Source organism: Necator americanus, chromosome V (genome assembly GCF_031761385.1).
Source record: "Necator americanus strain Aroian chromosome V, whole genome shotgun sequence".
NCBI lineage: Eukaryota > Metazoa > Nematoda > Chromadorea > Rhabditida > Ancylostomatidae > Necator > Necator americanus.
The window spans coordinates 30,382,422-30,398,402 of record NC_087375.1 but is presented as its reverse complement, the minus strand read 5'-3'; the positions used below and the strand labels follow the sequence as shown (position 1 = coordinate 30,398,402).

Here is a 15,981-nt window from a genome sequence, read left to right as displayed (position 1 = left end):
TTTCAAGGAGTTTGTGCTTTTTATCCTGAGGCATCATTGAGCATACCATTTACTGCAATTGAATGAGCGTATATTTGAATTCTAGCGACTTTTTAATTGGTGCACTAAGCTGCATTCGGTGTAGAGCGAAAATAAGTAGTATTGCATGAGAACGCATACAATGTATCACTTTTTCTTGAACGTACCCGTAGTTGCAGTTGTGGGAATTTTAATTTTGTTAGTAGTTGTTTCAATTAGTAGCGCCACTTCTAAGGATTAGTTTGGGTCCTTATAACATTGCAGAATTTTGGAACATTTTCGTCAATTGAGGGTTATCCGTAGTGAACCTCTCTGGGTTTCGGTCAACTGACTAGATTCAAAAGCACTAAAAGCGATGTTGTGGTGGAAATAACACCCCTACCACGGAGTAAAAGTCTGTTTCAGTTACAGTTCTTGTACTCGTACGTATGCCTCAGCGTTTCAAGCATAAATTCCTCTCATTAAACATTTGCGCTTCTCCCGAGGCTTTCATAAAGCTAAAGCATGTTGTTAGGTGTGTTTTAGGCCGCGTTTTTCTCCTCTAGTCTCTACAGGTTACGATTCTCCGTGTGTTTATCTGCATTAATCTATCTCGTTAATTCACCCTTGTCATGTCTTGTAGAAAGGACCTAGGCTGCCACTTGATAGGTTTTCTGGTATTTTTTTTTGTTGTACAAAGCGTTTTTTTTCTTTTTTTTTCATTGCAAATAAATTTGAATTTTAGTCAGCAGCTGTGCAGTTGTCTGTAATTTTCTATTGACTACGGGTGAATCCATTACATGGCCTAATTATACTCATATTCGCCTAGGCACTCTTTTTAGATGTCTGAAGAAGCACCAAAAAGAACGTTCCCTAAGAAAGCGAGCTCTTTCGCTTCCAAGCCGAATAAGTTCAAAAAGAAGGCGAGTTGTTAGAATTACTGCATAAATTTGTAACTGTTATCTGTAACGTTATAACTGTATTTTCTGTTCCTTACATGTCAGACTAGCACTGCTACAATGTTGTAAACAAGGGCAGTTTTTGAAGTGAGCGTCATCAAACCTCGCGGGTAGCATCTACAAGCTAGTACAATAAATGAGGAAACTTTCCTGAACACTTTTTCGAATCGAAGAGATTATTCCGAGTCTTAAGGAAATTCTGGAATGCCGGCATATAACCGCCTTTTGAACATTCTTCAAGCAGAATTATTGTTGGATTTGTGAAGTAAGTTAAAGTTGAAGAAAATCTCCTCGACTTGTGTGATTTGCGGAGTGAAGTTTCTGTTTATTGTGCAGTATTTTTGCTACGATAAAAATATAGTGAACCAGTTCAGCATCGTTGGAATTTTGTGTTTTTCAATACATGAGCGTCCTTGATTTCACATGTGATTTTAGTTCCGGGAAGCATCAGTTGGTGGAACCGTTTTGAAAAAAAGGCCAAAACGTTACTTCAAAGTAAGCGATTGAAGAAGTTGCTGTTAAAGTGAAAGATGATTTGTTAGTGGGATTAGTTAAACAATAGTTTAGGCTGACTTAACTGAGGATGGCGATGCTGTGGTGCAAAAAAGGAGCCGGAGGGCAGCTGATATAACGAAGATTAACAGGAATGGGTGAGCAGTTAGATTGGTGCATTGTTTTGTTTCGCAGCGACAGTATAACGAAAGTTTCCCCTGTTACAGAAAACATCATAAAGTTGCATTCAAAGGTGGTAAGAAAAAAGGAAAAGGCGAACCTGTGAAAGGTACAAGTATTGATCACCAAATGTTGGGTGGATCAGAGGATGAGATGTATGCGTCTGACAACGATATTGTGGATGTTACGGATATGCTGGAGGATGAAGACACCATGGTTTGTTGGCACATCCTCATACAGAAGATAAGGGTTGAACTTGACCAAGAATTACTTCACTATTTAATCAATCTCGTCTCTGTAACAAATAGTGGTGTCATCGTTTTTCCGCTAACCCCTGGTAATTTGTGATCACATCTATGCCGCCCACTCAACTTTCTCCATGTTCGGTTGATGACTTTCTGCACGTTGATCCGCTGCAGCTTGGAAAGATATGAAAAGATATCTGAACATAGGTTTCGGGTTCTCATGTTTTGAATCTTTTACATATTGTGAAGATTCGCGACTTGTAGATACCTAGAGTGTTTGAGCTACTTTAACCCTTTCCGTGGAACGTTATCAACCGTGAGTTGTATAACTCTTTTAGCACATTTACCCTCATAGAATTTGCATATCTTTTTTTGCAATGGACAAATTCAAAGGCTTCAGATCCCGATGGTGAATTCGATGAAAAAACAAGGAAAAAGTGTTAGGTGCGACGAAATTCGAAGAAAAGGGATCGCAGAAAACCAGGTGGCAGCTCCCGGAAAGGTAAACTTCAAATCTTTTTCCAATGAAAAATAAAATAAAAATTGTTTCAATGTCTTCATGCATAGAACTTTTTGTTTTCAGTTGTTATGAGATGAAAGATTTCTATCTCTTCTATTTCCAGTCATCTCAAACTGACGTCTCCAAAATGGAGTCAAGTTACGAAGAAGATATTGAAAAACGATCTGTTGACCGACGGAGTTTGCGTCGTCAATCAAGCAGTGACAGCGACAATGAAGATGATCCACGACCGACGAGAAAGGTGGGCAGAAATTTCTCTTCATTTCTAACGAATATTTATCAAAGGGAAATAGCTCCGCATTGCATTTTTATAACATCAGAATGTTTTTGTCTTAATGCCCTCGAGTTCTATGGGTCAGGTTTCAATTTTGCTATTCTTAAAACAACCTTCTGCAGCTAAAAGTTGCGAATGGTGATGGTTCTGAAAGCGAATCCGAACAAGACAAACAACAAATCAAGCGAAGAAAGAAACTACGAAAAAACGAAGAAACGACAATGGAAACCGAAGCTTGGCAAGACGAAGATGATGGAGGGCAAGGACAGGACCAAGATGACGCTGAGGCGTTCCGTTCTGGTATTGTTCCTTTTGTTACTGGTTGCTTGAGATGAATTAAAAAGTGTAGAAGAAAGAAATTGAGGAGAATTTATTTTTAAAAATCCTGTGAGTTGTGTTACCAATTGATTGTAGAGCGCTCATTCATGTGCAGTATTTTCAGAGATGGCAGATCTACCGTTATTCAAAGTGCGAGAGATGAAAGCTAAGTTAGGGATAAAACTATTCAACAAGGTATATTTTGGGAAGGCTGAAACAGAAAAAAAATTGGAAGAGAATAAAAAGAGGAGGATCGATGCAAAGAAAGATGAAGTACGTAACAGACAATCTTGTTTCTAGCTAACTTGTAACTTTAGAAATCATTTCAGCATCGCGGTCAGCATCGACCAAAGGAAATCTCCTCAAAAAAGCCCGTGTCGACATTCCGACCCGTATACCAGAACATCACTAAGAAGTATGTTATAATCGTTTCCATGAACAGTTTTGCTATCGGAAATCTGATGAGTGATTTGTGTTATTGTGCACTCGTCCAAACCCCATCCCGACACTTTTTGAACGTTTTAGGACTATAATGAAAGTAGCGAATACAAGGGTCTTGTTAATTCGAGAAATACACAGTTTGACCGTCATCAAAAAGTTTAGAACTGATCTGTATTCTGAGTTGTACCGTCGCTAATTTCTCTTTCTTCTGTTCGAATACTTCTGAAAATCGGAAAACTGTTCGAATGTCACTTTATTCCAGCTTTAGTCTGAAAATTTAATTTGCAGGAAACGGGATCCTCGTTTTGATAGTAGAGCCGGAGAGTTTAAGGAAAGGTGTTTCGACGATAATTATCATTTCTTGGAGGAGCTAAAGAAAGAGGAGAGAGAAGTACGTGCCCTTAATTGTTTTTCGAATACTTCTAACTCATTCGTGCATCTCCATTTTTATACAATGACAAAAAATCGCAGTAAAATATCTCGTTTAACGCAGTTTTAGCTGTCGTTAACAACAGATTTCTTTTCTGAAGGAAATGCATTCGTTTTTTTTTTTTTTTGTTAGGGAGAAACTAGTCCTTTTAGGAGTTGTCAAGGGAGGCTGCTGCGTGCGATGAACGAGGGGAAACCGAGACAGCTGAGAGAATTCGCGAGGTTTGTACGTTTGAGTAGTTGCTAGATTGCGAATTACTATTAGATGCTCTCATTCCTTTAAAATACTCGGAATGTCTGCGTTGTAGACAATTCGTCGTATGGATAATCGTGAGAAAACCAAAGCTGAACGAAGGATGAAACAGGAGACCCTGAAAGAATTGCGACAGGAAAACATTGATAGGATGATGCGCGGAGAAAAACCGGTCTTCAAAACTAAAGGTTTTTCCAATTATCCACAAGTGTATGTTCTGATAACGAGACTATGAAATATTATGTTTAGCTCAAGTTAAAATAATGAACCTTGAAAAGAAGTTCAAACAGTTGAAGAAGGACAATAAACTCGATAAATACATGAAAAGGAAAGCAAAGAAGGAAGCACATAAGGAATCAAACGCAAAACCTTCTTTCGAACGGATGTATGGATACCAATAAGGACATCTATCCTGCGATGCTGGACAATAGGAATAATAGGGCGTCTCAGACTTGCATCAGGGTACCTTTTCTAGTGGCATCATTAAGGTGAAGGCTTCTAGAACTGGGTCAAATTCCTTTGTTGTTCTTATTGTTGGGATTTCCCATCCAATCACGTTTGTATAAATTTGTGTGTTGATCTGTTTTGTTCAGAGCGTGCCCCGTTTCTTTCTTACAGTAAGAAAAAAAATACGGCGGTTGCGGTGGCCAAATCATGTCAAGTCATTAAATCTTCAAGTAAATTATCTCACGGCTGCTTTGATTATGTGTGGTTCTTTTATATTTCATGCTGCGTTGTGTTTCAACTATGCTGATACTATTAGAAATCTCTGATGAATCAGCCCTCTTTCCTCATGTTAACTTGATTGTAATGTTTTTTTGCTTCATTGTTGACTGATTTTGTTGATCCTTTGGATTTGTTGTTAGATTCTGTTGATATCTTCCTTATTTTGTTATTCGGCAACATAATTCTCTTTCATGGAGTTTTTTTAAAAGTTATATTAAAATTGTTCATCTTTCAAAATAGCTCTGTAGGAATATCAATGTACACGGGAATGTAATCCTACGAACTTGGAATAGAGAATAAGGATTTAAATCTCTAAGTTGGTAATTACACAGAGATTTTGAGCGAAGAGCTCGGACTAAGGTTGGAGGTCAAATCGAGAACGACATCTCCCGTTGATTTCTTGCTGACTCCAACCTCCAAGCGCTAGATTCGTCATTTTTTTGCCGTTATACTCCATCATCACAATGACGATTTATTTTTCGACTCGAGTTAACTGCGAATAACTGGTGTTGGGGATTGATACAACCACCTCCTCCTCTTTTCAGAATGAAAAAAATGTTTGAATCGAAATTGTCAGCGCTAGAACTGGCCTTTATTGCCAATTACGACGGAGTGTAGTATGATAAAAGCGACATGAAGCTAGTACAGCTGTTCAAGCGGCGCGGTGATGCTAGCAGTTGGGATCGCATTGGGACCACCACGAACAGTAGCGATGAGTGGTCCTAGCCGCTATGTCCTACCGCGCCGCTTTAGGGGTGGTCGCTTACAGAACTGCACCGAGCTACATGTCATTTTGACCGGACTATATACGGGTAGCCTCAACAATGACAACATCGTTTTCCCAGTACTGGGGATCATACGATAGGCCAATGATGATAAGTGAGATAAACTAAGCTGACGATAACAGATGTCTAGATGTCGGTGATGTCTATTGCACATTTGGCTTAGCTCAGCGATAGTATTCATGTTTCTGATCTCTTCGGTAAGTTCAGCTTTATAAAGCTTCGTTCAAGCCGAACGATCATAGTCTGCACGTTGGTAGATATAATTCAGCGATGTGTGTGAAATATTGTCTACTACGAAAGAAACCGGAGTCTCCAGCTGTAGTAAGTGCTTTTTTTACTGTATTTAATAGAACTGAGGCATCGAACAACGGACTTATCATTACTCGTATTACACTTGTTTGGTTGCTGAGTAACAAAAGCGAAGTGCGACTACATTTTCCGTGATGTCAGCACACATTGATAGTGTGATCAGAATTCGGATTCCCCTCCACTGCGGATCGGAATTCTCTTCTCTGGCGTGCGGTTAAAAAATCCACATGTTGTTGATCATCTCTTTCCGATAAGTGTACCACAGGCATAAATGCGACCCAACAGTCGCTCAATTAAACTCTCGAGTAAAACAAACGGGTAAAATGCAGTTGTGGGGGCACTCTGACGCAACAGAATCGAACTGCTCTCCTACTGTAGTGTCGTTTAGTGTCGTCGTGGCGGCTGCTTCGGCTGTGCCAGTACTGTAATAATGTAATGTGGTATGTAATCAGAGCCCGAAAAGGTATTGGAGCACAACAGGCGCAAAGACTTCCATAGAGCACGTCGTTAAACCATTTCATTTGCATAATGGTTGCCTCTGTTAGAGCTCACCTCTTCAACACCACCGTACTTCCTGCTTTGACCTATGCTTCGGAAACCTGGGCATTTCGCAAGCAGGAAGAAAACACGGTGAGCGTCATTGAATGCGCAATTGAGATAGTGATGCTAAGAGTATCCCGTTTCACACAAGTGAGGGACGGGTTTCGAAGTTCTCTCCTACGTCAGCGATCGAAGTCTAGAGACGCCGCCGCGTTTGCCAAGGAAAGTAAAAGTAAAAAAGTAAAGGTGGGCTGGACACGTGACGCGCTTTAACGACAACCGTTGGACCAGAGCAGTGAGCGACTGGGTTCCCCGTCATATTAAGCGCACTACAGGAAGACCGCCGACCCGATGGTCAGATTTCTTCACGAAGTCCTTCAAAGAAAATTATGATGTGTCTCACGCGAAAGGAGGAACCACTGGGCTACTCTGGCACGCGATCGGGACAAATGGAAGAATTACTGGCGCCCGCTCGACCAGTTCGAAGATCAACGGGAGTCAAGGTGATCAAGGTGAATGGTTGCCTCTAACTTGCTGACTCTTCGTGACTTCACTCTGATTGCTACCTTGTCGGAGCTTGCATCGAAGTCCAGGGAGGAGTTTAACGAAAGGCTCGCTGATGATGTGGGTTGCTGTGGAAGGAGCGACCAAGCACCAACGGTGGAAATCCCCGTAAGGTCACGAAGCAGACGAAGGCGGCCGGCGGAGATAGGCGCTGGAAGTTCGAGTGCTAAAAACGCCAGTGTCGCTATCCTGGAATCCCATACAAGATAGGATATTTAAAAGGAACAGTTTTAAAAAGTTGCACTGTGATCGCAAATATCTTCCTGGCTAGCTGCCTCTTTGTATACGTTCTCGGGCTCGTTAATAGGAAGGTACGAACATTTTAAATCGGGGATCCAGTGGACTCGGTGGTTTCGCGATGTACTTGTCGACTACTACACCAACAATTTGACGCAAATCGGAGAACTTAACACCATAATCCAGACTGATGAAACGCATGTCGTGCGTTGCGAGTACAACGTAGGCCGCGCCGTTCGTAGGGACTGGCAAGTTGGAAGGATTCAAGATGGAACGAGGCTTGTTTTTGTGGAGATTATGGACGATCGCAGCTCGGCAAACTTCGATGCTATAGTCCAGAGGTATGCAACACTGGAAGGTTTCGTCGTCACCGACGTGAGAAGAGGATACAACAACCCCACAAACCTCGACTACATCCACGAGGCCGTCGACCACTCCGGAAAATTTGTGGATCTGATAACAGGAGCGCTCACACAACAGTTCGATCCCGTCACGGACTGAAGGACGACCTGTGGCACGGTCACTTCTACCATTTCCTTTGGAAGTGGCAGTTTAGTGGCGAAAGCCTCCTCTACGAGCTCTGGAGGCTGATCGCTGCAAAGTATCCGATCAATTGAGGGATTCCATAACCCGACAGCCTTCATAAAGGCTAACCCAACGGCCCTCCTTAGGGCCACAAACTTGCGAATACAAATCGAAACGTGAGAATTAAACGTGTTCCATGCATGGTTGGTGATCGTGGAATGCTATGGAGTCCATCTTCAAGAACCGAGCGTGGTTCCGCTCATATTTCCCTGGTCTTTGTTAACGTGCATCGTAGGAACCGCTTTAGTTCCTACGATGCACGTTAGAACGCTCCTCTACACGTTCCAGTCCCCACAGCAGCCTATACATTGGTTTTAGTTCAAAAGGCTGCTATAATGTCATAATTGATCTGTTCGCTCGTGGATGCGGCCCATGCACAACAGTAGCACGCTGCAACTGAAATCGTCGTAAAAAAAACGGTGTCTTCCATGCCGTTTTTTTTTTGCGAAGTTTACGAAAAAGTGAGCCGAACCACGCTGTCCTCCGCAAATTACTACCCGAACTTTACGCTTTCGTCGTGTGTTCCGCACCACATCAAAATCATAATCATAACCCGCTGCCTTTGAAGAAATAGGATATAAGCAGTTCAGATGCGAATCGGATGGCTATATCACCACTAATGTTTTTGAAATTGTACAGAAGGATATAGCCTAAACAAAACGATTTGAAGCTCGATGGAGTTGTATACTCTACCCCCTTCGAAGCGGTGCGGTAGAGCTAGCGGCTGAGATCGAGGCGGCACTCTAGCTCCACTCAAGTCTGCACTCCGAGTCTCTCGTAACCGCCCGCTCAACCGTACCGCTTCGAGCGCAGCCGCCGACGCAACGGCACTGAGCTTCAAGTCATCTTGACTCGACTATGATTCCATTCGTTTGGTTTTAAATAGAAAGTGGTAGAGATCTTTAGGCGTGTGTGTCGTACCGCAATAATCTGCCATGTAGTAATTGATCCGATAAAACTACAAAGAGCCACTCTTTGCTTTTTTCTCTGAGCTGTTCCCATGAAGACCCGGAAGAACTGCCGTATAGTGGTTTTTAATTTGTTATTTGTTCACAGTTGGTAAGTTAGTTAGTAGTTTGTTTATGTGTATGTTGGTGGTCATATTTGCCTAATTTGGTAATGAACATATTGTTTATTGTTAAGGTTTTGTATTGAAACATTTACTACATGGTCCTACGTCGAGCAAGATCCAAGGCGAAGAGATTATTCGAACAATGATAATGAATAACAGTGAGATGTCAGGAACTCTGACCAATTCCCATTTGGTTTCGCCGACCAGACTTTTTCGGCACAAGGAAAAAAAATGTAGCGGTAAAAGCAGTTAATGAACAAAACCACGAGATTTCTTTGAGATCTTTCCTAATGGATGCCCAGAGAGACCGTTCACGCGACGGAAGAATACGTCATGATCCTTATTCTACGCCAAACATGGTCGATCAAAACGACATCAAGAAGGGGCAGTCCAAGGCGTAATGCAGGTTCGAGCGGGGACCCTTGCTAGCACCAATCATGGCTGCACTTTCACTTCACTTTCATTATATAATCGGGTCAAAACGATATGAAGCACGGTGCATTTGCGTACGCGCTCGTAACGGTACGGTGGAGGGAGCAGTTGGAACCAACGTGGGAATATCGCAAACTGCAGCGATGGGTGGTGCCAGCAAGAGTTCCAGTACGCTCCATCGCACTGCCTCGGAGGGGCCGCGTACGCAATTGCACAGTGCTTCATGTCGTTTTGACTCTACTATAACTAGCTGTCGATGTCTTACACTACGGCCATGTAAGCCATGCCGTGTAACTTAAAGGCATCACCCCAGGAATCTGAGGTGGTACGGATTTCAGGTGGAGTATTCGTATAGCTGGTAGTAGATTATGAAGAGGGGGGTGATTCCGTCCATTTCTTCCTAATTGCCGTAAAAATCGGCCCGGAAGATGCGGCTTCGGGCGTTTCGGCTCGTTATTTTCTACAAAGAGTTCGGTTGGAGCGCGCCAGGCTTGTGCACGCACTTCCGTGCCGTTTTTTTACGGCAATTAGGAAGAAATGGGCGGAACCACCCTCCTCTCCATATCTACTATCCCGTATACGAATACTCCACCTGAAATCCGTACCACCTCAGATTCGTGGGGTGATGCCTTTAAAGACAGCGGGTCACAAAATTTCCGATTTAAGAATCTCATCACGAACAGGTGAAGGTAAAAGCGCAGTTCACGACTATGAAGGTGACACTACTACACTACTTTTACTAATCTAGAGACAGTCCAACTAATATAACTCATATATCATATAAGCACGAGAAGGTATTCCACCCGCACAGTCGTAGGTGCAGATTGCCCTCGTTCTATTGCTCGTAATGAGTTGCGTCGTTGGGAAGGGGGCTGCTTCGAGCGCCTTTTCCTCGATTATTATTCGGAATTAACTATTGGTATTGGGAGAGACCCCGACATTTTGAAGTTCCTTATACGCTGATTGTAATTGTAGAATTCGTTTTCACCACAGTCTCCAAACCTTCCAAATCTTCTGTAATCTTCCAGTTATGTTCGAATATTTCAGAGCCCTGTTCTGACTGAAAATTCTTCAACTCCATCGGTACGTTTTCGAATTGTTTGAAATCTACGGATCCGCATGATCTGCTCTGTAATTCAGACGTTGAAATTAGACAGGACTCAAGAAGATTACGTACAAAACCTCAATGAGGTGAATGCTCTTATATTTGTTGTCCCTACAATCGTATTCAGTGTTATCTGGGAAAATTAGATTAACTAGAAATACTTTCGACTCCATCAGCAGGTATAATCAGGTGAAAACGACATGCAGTTACGTGAGTGGGTGCGCTTGAAGCGGTGCAGTGGAGCGTAACGGTTGGGATCAACACCTCTCGTCGCTGCAGTTAGCGATGGTCCCACCTCGGTCCCAACTGCCAGCTCTCAACTGCACCGAGGTCCAGAGCTGTTGGCCCTGATTTTGATTCCGACGTCCAAATACATGAACCATTCTTTGATTTGAAGACTCTTATTTTAATTCCTCATCTTCAATCAGAAAAAGGAATAAGGAGATTATACACGATAGTCTTATATATGGGTAGATAACACCGGTTATATACTAGGCAATAGTATGGAGTGCAACTCCCAAACAAGTAAATTAGTACAAGATAAAGGACAAAAGGATAAAGTCACCGGCGTATCAATCCACTTGGGATGCGCCAATGCGTTTTACAGGAATTCGTAATCGTTGAGGTTTTCGAACGCGTGTTGGCTTATACAATGACTTGCGGAGGCCAGCCCATGATCAAGTCAGTGTTTTTATCCTCCCAGACAAGTCTAGCACCAATTTACCAAAAGTAGCAATGCACTAGGGCATTAGTAAAAGATGTACCCACCATTTGGCTTAATGAGTCATCAATAAAAAATAAGCATTAATAACAATAAAAGTAGAGTGCCGTTGAGAATCTTGGTTCTGCGCTTCACTTAGGGGATTAATAGAAAGATGGGGATGGAGGGTGATAGGAATGGATGAGAAGGGATAGAAAAGGACTAGGAAAGGTAATTGGTCATCACTTTCACTGCCACCCACTCATGTAGGTGTCCTTAGAAGAAAAGAAGTTCGCGCTTTTATTTGCAACTCCTTGCTTTTATTAGCAGTTTCTTCCCCGATGAACGAGTTGATTCAGTGGTAATACTGATGTTCTGTTTTTTTTTCTTACAAAATGCAAGTGAACTTAGGTAGTTCATCTTCTGAACCGGCCAAATAACAAAGTATATAGGTATGAATCCTACCGAAAGAAAGTCTAAGAAAACTTTCTTGCATAGGTCGTTCTCGCTCTCGGGCAGGAGCCAAATGCAGCGATAGCAGAGAAAATTAAGAAGGAGGAGGAACTGAAAATATCTACAGAGGTTGTGAAGACAAGTGAGTTGTTCGATTTTCAAAGAAGTATGGGAAGCACTATGAAAGTGCAATCCTGATATTTTCGCTTTCATTACCCGTTGAAAGTTTGACATTCTTTTTTAGGTGATCCGAAGAAAAATCCGATGTTGGATGACACAATGTACGAGATTAAAGAGTTAAGAAACAGTGTAAGATCGAAAAAAAAGCAACACTACAAGTACGGTGGTTCGACGGAAAAGTACGTAATTCGCTCTTCACCTTTCCACAATGCTCTCACATTACATGCCATTCTTCGTTCAGTAAAAAAGGGTCTCAAAAAGGAAATGTTATCGTTGCCGGAAAATTTTCTACTGAGGTAAGTTCGCATATTTATTTTCGCTTGAGATGCAGTTGTAGGTTCAGTTGGGTCAAGACAACATGAGGCACGGACAGTTCCGTAAGCGGCAGAGCTCGAAGCGACGCGGTAGAGCGTAGCGGCTGGGATCAATGCGGGACCGCCGTGAATTGCAACGATGAATAGTGCTAGCAGTGTTCCCTCCTCGATTCTAACCATTACGGACCACCGCATCGCTTCGGACGCAGTCCGTTACCTAACTGTATCAACCATCATGTCGTTCTGACCTGACTGTGTCTTATGTTTGGATTACTTTGATTTGTGCACTGTGTTGCATTATGTTGGTATTACTTGCAAAGGTGGTTGTGTTGTTTTTTTCCTGCATTGATTTTTGTAGATGCAATACGTTTGCCACCGAAGTTATTGCGTCTTTCCTGGATCTAAATATCCTCAGAAGATCAACAAGAGTCCGTACAATCGCTAACTCGTTGCAGATTGACATCGTTCTAGCAACCGTAATAAGTTGTATCGTTGATGGCGAGGAAGCAACGGCCAAAAGACTGTTTCATACGGATTTTTTTCTGGATTATTAGTGGGAGTTAAGCGTGATCACCCTCATATTTGATGACTATTTTCTCCCGCTTCCCGAAGAGGTTGCGCGTGATTGCCCACTTATTCGTTTAGCCCTCTAATTGTATCTGTATATTAAGGATAAAAGTTAGCCGGCTACCTTGCGCACAGTGAAGAGAATGAAGGAACAAGGTGTTCCTCTATGATCACTTACAGGTGTTGTGGGATGAAAAGCCCCAACCTCAACAACTTTCGGTTCAGATCGAGATGGGACTCTCGCTAGATCCACTTATCCCTGCAGTGTGAGTGGAGCTGGCGAAGGTCCCCTCTCGACATCAACCACCATGATCCACCGCACCGCTTCGAGCGCAGCACCTTACGTAACTGCGCGTAGTTTGAGGTCGTTTTGAACTAACTATAGCTGCACTTCTGCCGCTCGCCGAATCAGAGGCGGCAGATTCATCAACTGACATTGGCACAACCTAGCTTTTTTAAGACTACGGGAGCAAAATAGCGCTAGCAGCCGAACAAGGAAGTTTCTTGTAAGCATCTGACTTGAGTAACAAATTCCGCTATGCTTATAATGTTTAGAAAGTCATTTTCCTATATTTGATTCTATCCAGCTATTTTGCTTGGAGGTGGATCTTTTCAAATAGGTCTATTTTTTTCTAGAACATTTTAAAACAGAAGAGAACAACCGATTTTAATCTCTAAAAAACAAAATATGGTTTCAGAGTGTTGAGGTTCAAGATGAGGATTTCGCTGCTCCGAACGCTGAAAACTTTATGGGAAATTTTGCGGATATTGATTATGTTACACATGAAATGATACGTACATTGAAAAATGCTGATGAATTACCACTTCCAGAAGCCATTGCGGTAAGGTTTTCTCGACTCAGTATTCATTTTTTGATCTTGTCTTGTGAAAAATCACTTGGAAACTTAGTAATGCTTAATGAGTGTTAATGAGTACACAACCTAGAGTCAAAAGCCAAATTTCTACATGGGATGTAACTTGAAAACGTTGGAAAACCAGGGTTATTTCGGTTGGCAATCTCTTCAAGCGAATACATTTCTGTCGAACGTTCTGAGTCTGCCAACAGACCAGGAGAAGGAAGGCGTCAATGCTACGGCTGAACGGTGAGCGAGAACCCATATAGGACTTATTAGAAATAATTTAACTTTCGAATTCACATATTCAGATGTGGTAAAGTAACATTGCTGCCCACCAAAACAATGGAAGCATTCAAAGAAATGGAAAATTCTCGAAAAAAGAAGCGTTTGCAGTCGGATAGGTGGGTATTGTTAAGTGAGGGTGTTTTCTTTTTTTTTTAAATAACAATCAGTCATATTTAATGAGCTCCCCAAGATTGTATATCCTGAGAAGACAAGGGCGAACTCCATTACGTCCTATCCGAGATCAGTGCACATCATACTCGAGTGCCGTTGTGATGCGGTGAGGAAAGCGACCAGCATGGCTCTCACTCAGGCAGTCTTTTGCAGAATGGCTCTGGGAAATCTATGCACTATTTTGCCGGAGACTCGCTTTTTCATAGAGAGGTTAAGCGCGAAATTTCCCGGAACCCTTCAGCACCGATCAATAGATTTACAAATGTTGGACATTTTTCCTACTAAGCCCATTCCAATATCCTTTCAACTTTGCATTTGAGACCGGAGCCCCATTAGTATTATTTCATTCGTGAAACAAATCCTATGAAAAGCGTCCGTATCCTTCCATTCCTTCTTCGTTTTTGTGCTTTTTTTCTGACCCGGTCACAAATTAGAGGCGGCATACTACGAATTTGACGTACCATGGGAATCCGAGAAAAAAAGTTAAGGGGTTGTAGATTGTTGGATCCAAGACGCTTCTGCTCATCTCTCACTAATCGTCGTGAAAAACGGCATGGAAACCGCGTAGCTATCTTTAGTTCCTACGTATACGTTAGAACGCTCCCTTACGCACACGTTCCGGTCCTGTCAGCAGCCTATTCATTGTTTTCATTTGAATGGGCTGGTGAGAAGATATCATTTAGCTTTGTCCGCTCGCACATGGATGCGGCGCGTGCAACTAAAGTTCTCTATAAACAACGTCGTCTTCCACGCCGTTTCTTACGACGATCAGGGAGAAGTGAGCGGAACCACCCCTCATCCCACAAACTACAACCCCTGCTTTTGCCCTCAAGTCCCCTCACCGCGTCAGATTCGTGGCATGTTGCCTTAAACTTTGAAAACTGTTTGGATTTCTCGAGATATTTTGCGCTTGGAATACGATTCGTCTGGTCCTATAAGGAGGAGATGATTGTCATCATTGTCATCTCATTAACACGTACGATATCCTTAAAGGTATCACCCCACGAATTCGGGGGAGACGGTGATGCCGTCCATTTCTTTATTTAAAGGCATCACCCTACGAATCTAAGGTGGTAGGGATTTCAGGTGGAGTATTCGCATACGGCATAGTAGATTATGGAGAGGGGGTGATTCCGTCCATTTCTTCCGAATTGCCGTAAAAAACCGCCCAGAAGATGCGGCGCATGCACAGGGCTGGCGCGCTCCAATCGAATCACCCTTCTCTCCGTAATCTACGACTCCGTATAGGCGTAACCCACCAGAAACTCGCACCATGCTTCAACAGCATGTGGCGCCCTTGTGCTCAGGAAATCCAGCATCCCGCTTTGGATTGGTGCGACAATATCCAATGTGCCCCGCTTCTGAAGAATCCTTCCCTATGAGCGATTTCTTGATCAAGTTTTTGTAATTTCCGGAGAAGATTGGGATTTTAGGAAGTAAGTTACTGAGTCGATCATGAGATGAACAGCAGCATCAACCACGTATACATGTACCTTTATGCTTTATCTTTCACGATTTCTGTTTTGATTAGAACCAGCTCGTTCACACACCAACTCTAGAAATTGTTCGGATTTCTAGAGAGTTTGAGATATTTCCCCTTGGTCTGACTCCTAGGAAAAGAAGATAGCTACTAGTTGCCATCTTATTTACGGTTTAGTTTTTTTCCAGCTTCATGTTCACATTTCTCGTTTTAATATCGTTAACTCTTATGCGTGTTGATTATTAATTTATTGATTGATCAATTCTATCTTTCATTTTTCCCATTATTGACCCAAAATAAATACTATAACGAATACTGATGCATTGACGGAAGCGCACAATTTATTTATTGGAACTATTTCAGGCGCAATCTTTCGTTTGAGAAAAAACAAGGAAGTCTCGAGACTGCCACAGCACGTTCTGATTGACTTGACGTCTTAATTATCACTACCATTTTTGATCAAATTATTGAAATTGAGCTGGAAATGTTGCTCTCTTCTTCTGAATTCAAA

The 15,981-nt window shown here is 42.4% G+C and overlaps 1 protein-coding gene across 4 annotated transcripts; it reads left to right on the top strand.

Annotated features, from left to right (window-relative positions):
* Nucleotides 1-839: 839 nt before the first annotated feature.
* On the top strand, nucleotides 840-15,897 carry RB195_015686 (uncharacterized protein; the record flags this gene model as incomplete). 4 transcript variants are annotated; one of them, XM_064206512.1, is made up of 26 exons in its annotated part: nucleotides 840-920; nucleotides 1,392-1,451; nucleotides 1,524-1,606; nucleotides 1,676-1,844; nucleotides 2,274-2,375; nucleotides 2,497-2,634; nucleotides 2,790-2,967; nucleotides 3,110-3,258; nucleotides 3,315-3,400; nucleotides 3,715-3,817; nucleotides 4,009-4,077; nucleotides 4,164-4,296; nucleotides 4,358-4,493; nucleotides 4,570-4,596; nucleotides 4,702-4,725; nucleotides 5,788-5,816; nucleotides 5,888-5,940; nucleotides 10,406-10,441; nucleotides 10,499-10,549; nucleotides 11,662-11,758; nucleotides 11,861-11,975; nucleotides 12,038-12,092; nucleotides 13,376-13,519; nucleotides 13,623-13,780; nucleotides 13,843-13,935; nucleotides 15,834-15,897. In XM_064206512.1, 26 exons carry the CDS (start codon nucleotides 840-842, stop codon nucleotides 15,895-15,897), a joined length of 2,433 nt encoding a protein of 810 aa, XP_064062391.1. The 4 variants fall into 4 exon arrangements, with proteins under 4 accessions (XP_064062391.1, XP_064062390.1, XP_064062393.1 ...); XM_064206511.1 differs by lacking the exon at nucleotides 4,570-4,596; XM_064206510.1 differs by lacking the exons at nucleotides 4,570-4,596; nucleotides 4,702-4,725; nucleotides 5,788-5,816; ... (8 more) ...; nucleotides 13,843-13,935; nucleotides 15,834-15,897 and having other exon boundaries at nucleotides 4,358-4,509.
* Nucleotides 15,898-15,981: the final 84 nt, after the last annotated feature.